General features: G+C 39.5%; 1 protein-coding gene across 1 annotated transcript; it reads left to right on the top strand.

The window, feature by feature from the left end:
* Positions 1-531: 531 nt before the first annotated feature.
* LOC138620572 (cyclic nucleotide-gated channel beta-3-like) lies at positions 532-11,429 on the top strand. The gene is made up of 17 exons (XM_069697910.1): positions 532-702; positions 1,244-1,286; positions 2,365-2,464; positions 4,366-4,526; positions 4,661-5,184; positions 5,270-5,320; positions 5,397-5,483; positions 5,581-5,645; positions 5,813-5,935; positions 8,227-8,368; positions 8,693-8,852; positions 8,958-9,055; positions 9,156-9,239; positions 9,346-9,460; positions 10,252-10,408; positions 10,664-10,808; positions 11,406-11,429. The coding sequence occupies exons 1-17, from the start codon at positions 532-534 to the stop codon at positions 11,427-11,429; spliced, it is 2,250 nt and encodes a 749-aa protein (XP_069554011.1).
* Positions 11,430-11,950: the final 521 nt, after the last annotated feature.

Here is an 11,950-nt window from a genome sequence, read left to right as displayed (position 1 = left end):
TTTGTCCTCAAACGTCTCTTTATTTTTCCCTGTGTAACACTCAAAGTAATGCAGACATACGTTACTGTTAATAATATATTGACACATACTGCATCTCCCTGAAGACACAGTGAAGTCTACAGTAGAATACTATGTGCATCATGTCATTAAAGTACTTCACTTTTTATAAGAGCAGTGCTAAGTGCAGTCTCAATGTGCTGCTCACAGATGTACTGCGTTTAGTCTTCCCCCCCCCCCCCAGCTGTAGTTGTACCTATAAGCCTATTGGGACCTTCTATGAGATGGTGATGGGTTTACATGTGTCTGGTGATGGTGGGGGCTATCTGCTCCGCAAGAGCATTAGCGCTGCTAAATGCAGTAATACTATCAAGTCCAATTCGGTTATGACGACATATTGCTTTAAACAGGTGAAGAAAAAAAGGTAGGCAGAGAGAGAGAAGAGAGGGTTGAAGCCAGAAGAGGGGGGTCTTTGTTCCCATCGTACAGTCAGTTAGCAGAGAATACAGCGGATGCCCCTTTAGGTTTCTGGACATGTTTGGCAGGTTTAAGGGCTTCCTCGGTGGCCCGCAGCCAGCTGCCGACTCTCAGACCACCAGAGCAGCCCCTGACTCGGCTCCGGCTCCAGCTCCACCTCCGGCTCCGGCTCCAGCTCCAGCTCCGGCTCCGGCTCCGGCTCCAGCTCCACCTCCGGCTCCAGCTCAGGTAAGACCTTCTGAAACTAAAAATGCATTTTGTAAAAGTTTAAAGATTTCTATCAAGTGTCTGAAACGATGCTATTCTGTCAAACTCTGATCAGCTCTCATGCTGCTCAGTATGTGCCAGTGAGAGCAGAAGCAGCCAAAACTGTAATCAACCATACGCACAAAGAATAAAGTAATGCATCCAGCTTGTAATACAGCAAATCAATCACATTTGTGCCTCCTAGGATCACAGCAGTGGCTTCGTATCTGTTCCTGCATCCATTCAGTCGCTCAATTCTTGCCAGCAAACAATCAAACAAAATTGTTTCATTACACGGACCTCATTGAAATCAGCCATTAACCCAACAGGCACTTTGAAATTAATTTAATCTCGAACACAGCTTGTTTTTAAATGTGTCTATCAAGGTGAGGGAGTAATTTGTCAAACGCTAAATTCACTATTCTTTTACAAAATACTCTGGAAATTAGAAAGTCTCTCTAATGGCCTCACCTCGGTTAATGGAGCACAGCATCTGACTTTGTGGGAAAATGTTGATTTGTAGGACGAGAAGGAGAATGAAGCCAAGAAAGTGGACAAACCGCAGGGTAAGACACATTTACTGCATGTTTCTTTTTGTCTGGACTGAAGCTGCTGTTTCCACCTGTGTCTCAGGCAGATTACAAACGAGGCTGAACCATAATATGTTGAAACATGTTTTGTAACCCTCCCATTGTCTTAGTGACCCGCAGCTGTGTTCAACCAAGTTCTATTTTATTTTTATAATTGTTGGGATCGTTGCTGACAAGGAGGCTCACAGCCTCCTATAAAAAGAAAAAGAAAAAAGTATAAAAATAAAATAGAACTTGGTTGAACACATTTTGACCCTAGGACAACGGGAGGGTTAAATTCATGATTTATATCATTACAAAAGTATGTAAATATCATAGGTTTACTAACGCAACTTGTAACTTTTTTGATTATTACTTCATCTTTAAATTTATATTTTTGTACAATCTCAGCACTTACTTGCAAACTCACTAGTGTCTTTTTACTCCTGTAATTTGTCAAAATAAAAGCCGTGTGACTATTGGGAAGCTTCAAATCACCATAATCAGCTTTGAGTGCACTTGAAGGCAGAAGTATTGATTAGAAGGACATAATCACACTACTGAGGCAACAGACAGGCACACAAATGACACAAATTGGCTGGTGACAGATGTTCAATATGAAAACGTTCAGCTCTGAGCAACTTTTCTCATCCCAGCTGTCTGTCTCAATCTGAGTTTGCTCGGTCACTAAGCTCTGCGAGAAACTGAATTTCATGGATTTCAGTTGATTGTGCTGCTGAAAATGTAGACACCTTCTCATTGCAATTTTAGATTGAAGAACATTGAGTCTGTCTGCATCATCCTTCCAGGTCCTGTTCCCTCTATTCTGCTGATCATACTGTCACTCGATGCGTCTGAAAACCAGAGACACTAACTCCTACGCATATTTTAAGTAAACTTTAAAAACGTCCAGACGCTTTGTCATTTATAAAGCACCTCATAAAACAAAGTTATAAAATGTTCCACAGGAAAACAAGGAATATAAATGTAAATAAGATCTGCACGGTAAAAGATAAAACCAGATGATTAATTTGTTCCTGGCTCAGTCCATAATTCTGTTAATTTCCCTGCTCAGAATCAACTCGCGCCACTGCAGCGGCCCCGGCTCCCGCTCCAGCCTCGGCCTCAGAAGCTCCAGCAGCCCCAGCTAACCCCGGTAAAGCTGGACCCGACGGGTAAGACCTGCACCTTTTGCCAGTTTTACACCTTCGTCATCACCAGGTGTTGATTCTACCTGATGTGTTCCGGGACATTTAATTGGAGCACTGAACGTAATAACAAATTAAAGAGAGTAGTGACTATGTATTTATCCCTGAAGTATCTGCACAGCCATCAAACTCCACTCAAGCTTACCAAAACAATCGCCTGCCAAGACAGTGACACCACAAACCAGTATCAAATTACTCACCCGGTGGACCCTAATTAATCAGATATCCTGGTTGCAGAGGGAGCTGGAGAAGGCCCTCAGAGATGAGCAAAGCATGTGAGATATTTATCCCCTGGTGCAACATGCATATTAACACAGGGATGACCTGAAAGTGGATTAAAAGCTTTTCAGCTTTTTAGCTTTAAGCAGCTCACTGGGGCTGCTTCTGACCTGGCAGTAAAAGCCATTGAGATGACAGGCAGAGACAGCTGCGACTGATCCACTCAGTGTCTCCAAATGAGGAGACCTGTTGGGAATGTTTTATTAGTGCAGTGTCAGCAGTTCAAAAACGTACTGTTGACTGATGGGTCTGATTATTTCTCTCACAAAAAGATCTAATGCACTTTCAATGATCCATCATGATGTATCTAGATTTCCTTTTTTTTACGACTATAATATAATGAATTACGTTTTTTTTCTGCATTAAAGTCAGACACTTTTAAAGGTGTCATTTCTGTGTCTATGTAGCTTTTATTCAACCATTCCTGCTCATTTTATTCTTTTAAAACAAATACTTGTATCATCTTATTGTAGAATCGACGTTATTGCTCTGCAACCCCTAAATTTCCTCTATATTTTGTTTTTAATGCAAATTAATATAAAGTGCCAGCTTATGTTATTTTTGATTACAAGATTACAAACTGGCCCTGTACTTCTTTGAACACATTAGTGGAATGAGAAGCTGCAGCCTGCAGACTGGATAAAGGTTTGTGAAGGTACGCCAACTCACTGCCACCAGAGGGCAGCGTCAGCCACAGTTTTGACTAAAGAAAAGAATAGAAACCTCTCATTCAGCTTTGAGTTTATTAATAATAATATTTTCCAAACTTACGTTGTTTAACTTTGTATCCCACCTAATGTGAAAAGAAAAAAAATACTGTCACTTAACAGCCCTTTATTGTGAAGGACAGAATATGCACCTATAACTTGTTACTGTGCCTTCTGGTTTCTGCTCATTATAAACACTTATTAGAACGTTTATTGGGTTTGATTTAATTACACAGCTTTATTTAAACATATTGAATATTGACTTTTAAATGTGGTGACTCATTTCATGATTCCTGAACATAAATCAATCATTCTGACAGTTGTATTACTGAATCTCATCCACCAGGGTTCGAAACATGAACATCTATTGCCTGTACCGCTGTGGCTGAAGTAGCAGATGTATCCGCCTCTTTATAGGCTGAATGCTCCTCTATATTTACTCAGCAGCCTGTTTTTGTGTAATTTGCTGCTGTTAAGCTAGTGTAAGTGAGTTTTTGAACTTTTTTTTTATTTAACTAAAATAACTTCCAGCTGCTGCAAGAGTGAACGATAAAGTTGTACAGGGAGCTGACAGGTGCTAAAACTTCTTAGATAAGATGTGAACTGCAGAGATGGGTTATAATTCTCACTGAGGTGATCAATAAGAGACCAAATGTTACACTGCACTCAAAATAATCATGATATTCGGCAACTAACAAACATCACCTCAGACAATCACATGAGTGTAAAACATGTCCTCTATCCTCATTACATCAGAAGTTGGCCAATAAAAATAAATGTGAACAAACATTTTGTTTATAAGAGGAATCTTTCAGGAGTATTGACATGCTCCAGTGAGCTGATTGTGTGTCTAAACTATCGAATGGCACTTAACGTTTTCAGGGAAGAGGCGCCCCCTCCTCCATCCACACCCATAGTCATCAACAGGTACTCTGATAAGCAGCTCAGAGTCATTGTCACACGAATGAGAGCGAGACAGCAGATCTACAAAGAGAAGGTGATCGATCAGTACGCTTCATCTCCTGAGATAACGCCTCCTGTCAGTGAGTACCAACAAAGAGCATAAAGGTGTAATGTCTGTGACACATGCTTATAGATGTTATTGGCACTTTATTGGGCACAAATGATGGATATTTACCTTGTCTTAACTTACTCAGTTGTCATATTATCCTTTCAGCACCAGTGCTACGCAAAGACAACTACACAAAAGTCATAGACGACAGGAAGCGGCAAGCGGAGGATGAGCGGATACAGAAGGAGGAGGCCGACAAGAAGAAGAAAGAAGAGCAGGAGAAGAAGAAGAAGGAGGCCGATCAGAAGAAAAAGGAGGAGGGGGAGAAAAAGAAAGCAGATGAAGAAGAGGAGGAAAAGAAGAAGGTGCCATTAAAGACCCAGTTATCTGAAGCTGCCTGGTCTTCGGTGGACTCGCTGCTGAAGCCGATGGAGGACATGATGGACTCTGTTGTGGGATGCACCATAGACCCGTTCACAGACCGCCACTACATCGCTTGGATGAGCTTGGTGACTCTGGCCTTCAACTACAACACGTGGTTCATCACGGCCCGTCTGTGCTTCCCGTACCACACCGAGGACGCCATCTATTACTGGGTCACCCTGGACCTGCTGGCTGACTTCATCTACCTCACAGACGCCATCATCTTCCAGCCCCGCAAGCAGTTTGTCAGAGGAGGAGACATCATCGTGAGTGTAATGTGATCCTGACGGACACTGAGCATAACCTGAATCCAGATGTTATAAACATGACTCTTTTTTTTTTTCCTTTCAGAAAGACAGGGAGAGTACAAAGAAGCACTACAGAGACTCAGAGAGATTCATGGTACTGAGGCTTAAAATGAATGAACTGTGGTGTAAACTGATGTAAGTGACCTCACACAGCTGCCTCCCTTCAACAGGCCGACGTGATGTCCCTCCTACCGTTGGACTTGTTGTACTTCCAGTTTGGATTCAAATCCATTTTTAGAGCCAATCGACTACTGAAGGTGAATTTCCTAAAACCGTGTCAAAGAAAAGTTAATTACATGACAATAAATCGACTTTGCTTCTTTCTTGGCTGACATTTCCGCTCTTATTCTCAAGGCAGACTCATTTTTTGAGTTCAGCGATCGTCTTGAGAGCTTAATGACCAAGGCTTACATCTGGAGGTAAATCACATGAGATGAATCCGGCAACTATAATATTGCCATTGTAATAATATCATGTGTCTACTATACATTGAATGTTGACAACCTCTACCTGCTGTAGAATCCTCACATCATAATGGAGAGGTTTCCGGAAAAAATAGTAAGTAACATCTTCACTCCTCTGTCAGAGTGATTCGCACCACCGGCTACCTCCTCTTCATGCTCCACCTCAACGCCTGCCTCTACTACGTGGCCTCCGCCTATCAGGGCATCGGCAAAACTAAATGGGTCTACTCCGGCCTCGGCAGTGCGTAAGTACAGCACCTATATATTACTGCTTGTTTGGCTGTATGGGATGTTCTTATCTCTTCTAAAAATGTCCTTGAAAACATTAGCCATCTGTGTCACTGTAAAAATATTTGATGAAAAAGATGAATTTTGTGATGTGGCTCTGCAGTTAAGGTGCTCCAGATATTCCAGGTAAATATTTAGGTTTTGCTGAGTTTTACAGGACAACAAATACATACAACGTTGTCATCGGTGGTGTTGAAATGTGTCCGCTATTTATCTGAGCAAGTGATGGCAGACCAAGAGTTCGTAATACATTTTATAGCAGAGAAATAAAGACCGACCTTTCACACTCTTTCAAACATCCACTCTCTTCTGTGGCTTCGAGAGAACTTGTAGCAGTATCTACAGTAGTTTAAACGGTTTCATTTAAGAAGTCACTTTCCCAAAAAACATTGGTGATTGCCTCTTTTTTTTTTTTGATAGAAAATAAGGTAACTCTAATAAGTAAGGGCACATTAATTATCATGAATTCATGCATTACTTCAGGATTACTTAGTGCAATAATACCTCATGAAATCATCAGGAAGTAACATGAGTTCAAAGTCTTTCCTTCATTAACACATGAACAACAGATTCATTAAAGCATCAACTGAGGTGAGTGCATCATCAATGATTATGATTTATTAAAGTATGAACATGATAAATGTTTTGCAAATAATTTTTGGACCAATTTTTGGGCCTGTTCATTTACCTGCAGGTTACTATGAATAAGACACAAACATAGTAACCCAGAAAACATAATAATTGAAAAACATTTGTTCTTACACTAATTGTTTTAGTGCAGTTTAACCCACAATGGATGCTAAAGATCAAATGTTCACCACTTCACTTTAGGAGCCACAAACATGATGAACTCATGAGTTACTAATGTTCCGTTAATTATGTGCTCTGTGCTGCAGAGTTTGGTTCAGTGGTCCAAAAATTGTTTTGCAAAGAATTCCTCATGATCATGTTTAATAAATCATCATCTTTGATGATGTACTCATCTTAGTTAATGCTTTAATTAATGTGTCATTCATGCATGAGATCAATGAATGAAAGACTTTGAACTCATCTCACTTCCTAATTATTTCATGAGGCATTAATGCAAGAAGTAATGCTAAAGTACTGCAGGATTTCATGCATGAATTCCTGATAATTTATTCACCCTTAAGTTAAGTGTTACCAAAAAATATTAATCTTATCAACAAATATCACCTTTTACATCTAGCAATTTAGTTATTTTCATAAAGGGAATATGATTACAATTATGTCATTATTTTGCACGAGCTCAAATAAGGCTGGATTTATCCAACAATTTAAGAAACAAAATTGAAATTGAAACCCTTAAGCCAGTCTTTAGGGTTATAGTAGCTCTAGTGTTATTATAAATGCAATTTTAACTGTTTAGTTCAGTAGTAAAATTTAAATCATGTCATCAGCCTGCTCTCAGAATAATACTGGAAGCATCACTGGTGTGCAGCATGTTGTAATCGTCTTCCAAATTCTTTCACTTAGTGACGTTTTGTGATCAATCCTGATTCAAAATGTTGGCTCGTCACATAATTTTTATGTATATGTTGTCAGTGTATTCATTTAATATTTCTTGATCTTCAGTTCGTGGCAGAATGTCATTCCTAAACAATCACATGTCACTGTATATACAACATTAGACAGCACAGACAGCAATTGCAGTGTTAGTTGCACTCTAACTGCAGTTTTAAGCTCCACTTCACAAAATCCACTTACACATCCAAAAAAAGATACCAAACTGAAGATGTGTTGTATGTCCCGTCTGTGCTGCTGCTGCAGTTACCTCAGCTGCTTCTTCTATGCGGAGAAGTCCCTGCTGATGATCGCTGAGTTGCCAATTCCAGACACCATGTTCGGACAGATCTTTCAGATGACGAACTACCTTTTTGGGGCGTTCTTTATGTCCGTCATTCTCAGCCAGGTAGCTTATTTTGTGTATAATTATTTGCTTTTTTTTTCCTTTATTAAATTTATTTATTTATTTTTTTACGATGATTTGCCGCAGCTTTAATGGAAAAACTATTCAGTGTTTTTTGCAGCAAGTATAGTTCTTTCAAAATAACTGCAGCAAGACATCAAGGGAATCAGAAGATTAAGCCAAACAGAACTCAGGACTGCCCGCTCCCTCCAAAACACAAATACTGACCTCCTATTAATCCACTCAAACACACCGGCGGAAACATGCAGTCCAGTTTGTGACAGCCCCTCTAAACCCCCCTCCCTTCCCCCCTCTCAACAGGTACCTGCGTTGTTACTACTTCGCCGTCCGCAGTCTGATCAACATCGGGGGTCTTAACGAACCCCACACCGTCTTTGAGATTATCTTTCAGATGACTAACTTTTTCATGGGCATCTTTGTGTTCTCAAGTTTGATCGGACAGGTAACACGGAGAGCCGCTGTGTCCGTAGCATGAGCCCCAGCATGTCTAAAGTAGCACGTCATCGTCTCCTTTTCCACTTGTCTTGTTAATGTAGCGATAGATGACTGAAACCCATCCTGGTAGAAATGACACTTACACTCATTAGTCATCATACTAACACTCCCAGTATCGATCACTCTGTCTGTTGTATTTCACTGGTTCCCTGTGGAGTCTTGACTGTCAAAAAGCTGCATTGTAACAACAAACACTCATTTATTCGATTGTTTAAATTAACCAAAGATTTCCTGAGTTCATGTATTTATTCTTACGGTCGTCTTGCCTCAGATGAGAGATGTAATCGGTGCAGCCACAACAGGACAGACCTACTTTCGTTCCTCCATGGACGGCACCGTAGGCTACATGATGTCCAACCACATTCCCACCTCTGTGCAGAACAGAGTCCGCACCTGGTACACCTACACCTGGGACGCTCAGGGCATGCTGGGTCAGTACACAGGACTCAGTCTTCATGTGTATTGTCACCTTTAAAAAAAAGCATGGTACTTCTTCCTGTAGCTGCAGAATCATTTCATTCTTCGGATATTTTCAGATGAGTCGGAGCTGCTGGATAGCATGCCTCTAGTGATGAGAACTGCCATTGCTGTGGATATTAACCTGACAACCTTTCAGAAGATTGAACTTTTCAAGGTGGAGGCACATTGAAAATATATATATATATATATACCACAAACACAGTAACACAGAGAGACTGAAGACTGCTCAGTTAAATATCTTTGTATTTCCACAGGGCTGCGACCAGCAGATGTTGGTCGACATGTTGCTGAGGCTCAAGTCCATCGTCTATCTACCCGGAGACTTTGTTGTGAAAAAAGTGGGTTGATGTTTTTATTATATGATCCTCCTGGATCTCATCTTGCCAACACATCGATTCACTAATAAATTAAAGTTCATCATCCTTCCCTCCAAAATCTCTGCAGGGCGACATCGGTAAGGAGATGTACATCATCAAAAGTGGAGCGGTCCAGGTGGTGGGAGGACCTGACAACAGCATTGTGTTTGTCACTCTGAAGGCCGGCTGTGTGTTCGGAGAGATCAGGAAAGTTCAACCCAAAGTAACTTGAAGTTTCTGACTGATGTAATAAACAACAGCAAAGATTTTTTAATTTACAAAATATTATAATATAAGACTTTATTTATCCCACAGCAGGGAAATTCCATCATCACAGCAGATTAAGGTTACAGGTAGAAAAAGATGTTTATAAAAGGAGCAAATTATAATGCAATACAAATAGAATAAAACAATTTTTTTAAATGTAAAAAAAAAAACTATGTTTAAATATGCGTACACACAAAATCTTTCAAGACTTAATATACTTTTTACCTATACAAATGTCCACATGAAGAAAACAATTATTATTGCATGTAAGTATATTGTATATTGCACATTAGTGATGTGGTTTTTGCTGTATGAGTATATAATATATATGACTAATAAAGAAAGAAAATACACAGAATATATACACAATATAAAGGATAGTATAAAATGTATAAGAGATATTTAATATTTTATATATAGCATTTATATTGTATATTGTCTCATTCACAATAATGTTGGTATAAGATTTGATGTAAAATTAAATATATCCTTATAATGTTAATATTGTGATCTGTTGTCATGACAAAAGATCTGATGTACATCAAAGCAGTAATATGTTAGTTTTTACTTATTTTTCAATGAAAACTGTTACATTTAAACTGACACATAAAACTATAACATTTATTTAGCTGCAGTGTGGGTTTTTTTTAGGGCCATGATCACAAGATAGTCAATTCAAATCCACACACAAAAGATCTAGAAATGTAACATAAAATATATTTTCGTTTTAGTCTCTTGCAGTCTTCCAAAGATGGAGGAAACAGACGGACGGCTAACGTCAAAGCGTACGGCTTCGCTAACCTCTTCGTCCTGGAGAAGAAAGACCTGTTTGACATCCTGGTCCACTACCCTCAGTCTCAGAAAGTGTTGGCCAGGAAGGGCAGGTGAGAGCAGAGCTGCAGTGAAGGCAGCGCTGACAGACACACGGATGTATGCCGCTGTTTGTGGTGGTCTGTTAGAACTTCATGTGTTGGTCATTATGGATGCAGGACACATTTTCAAACCTAAATGTATAATGACATAATTTACAGTCATATATGACTATTTCTTTGTTTTCTGTTCGCTTCAGAGCATCAGAGGATGGTTGTTGAGTTTCTTAATAACGTTTTGCCTTTTTATTTTCTTGTTTGTGTGTGTAGAAAACTGATGAAGGCGAAGGGCGCAGCAGGTGCTAAAGTTGAAGAGAAGAAAGGACTGGCGCTGTTCGGACCCAAACCACCCACACCCAAACTGCTGAGAGCAATCGGAGGAAACATCAACAAAGTCATCATCAGCAAAATTAAGGTAACAACATTTATTTATTCTCTAAAATTACATTTCCAAGTGGTCATCGCTGGAAAGTCATTGTGCAGGCTGTGTGATATTATTTATTTTCTATTATTTTTTCCCAGACTGCCAGTGGTGGCCGGTGAGGACTGTAGGGAGCTTGTTTTGACTTTTTTTTTTTTTTTTTTTTTAATAACTCCTTTTTGGGAGTAAATGTACAGTTTTTTTTAGTCTCTTACCACTATTTTGAACCGAGTGTGTTCAAACTCAACCTGGCTGCAACAAGCCAACATTGAAAAATACATTATTACATGATGGTATGTGCTGTATTAGAATCCTGCCCCTATTTACTGTATAATTTTACACTGCAAATATTTGTATATTCACCTTTTTATTGGCTCTATTGTTTTATTGGATCTATTGTTTCCGTTATAGAAGCCTCGAAGAGATTATCCATCATTATGACAGTAATGCTGACAGTACACATTATTCAACTGATTTCATCTCCATTTATATCCAATTCAATAAATAATTTCCTGATTTAATTGCTGTTTACTCGCAGTTCTTGCCTGTCTGTGTTAAGTGTGTGTCTGTCAGCTGTGTTTTTTTGTGCAGTGGGAGTTCCAGTTTAGATCCTGACTAATCCTGTTAGCTAGACAGACACGTTGTGAGGGCTGATTAACTAAGTGGTCTCTCCGTTTGTGAACTCGGCAGCCAGGAGGGACTGAAATAACCAGAGCACAGTCTATTTTTACTCCAACAACACTTGTTACACACAGACACAAGTTACTACTATGTTACCACGCGATTCAGTGTATTTCAAAAGGCATTTTATGGTTTCAAACTTTAAGGTGAAGCTTTGATCATTTTTTAACAAACTTAGAATAAGGTAGAATAAGTAACAAGTGTGTAATAATGACAATATGCCCACCATCCTGTCCTCCAACCTTCTTTAAACAGGTTTAATTGATTGTTTCCTTTGAATATCTTTCATTTTGATTACCATTATTTATTTGCCGACATGTTACTACAAAGTGCAGCTCTTTAAATGTTTGTGGTCAAGGCCAGTTTTGTCTGCTCTGTAGTCTACACTCCAAAAAGACCGTGACCTTGCCTGGCAGTGATTGGCGGCTGCGATAGCTGATCTGGTGTTGGCTTCA

The sequence above is a fragment of the Brachyistius frenatus genome, unplaced genomic scaffold, assembly GCF_029030835.1.
Source record: "Brachyistius frenatus isolate BFR_SWC_R1_liver_20210118 unplaced genomic scaffold, ASM2903083v1 Contig_25, whole genome shotgun sequence".
Taxonomy (NCBI): Eukaryota; Metazoa; Chordata; class Actinopteri; family Embiotocidae; genus Brachyistius; species Brachyistius frenatus.
This window is presented reverse-complemented; position numbering and strand designations above follow the sequence as displayed.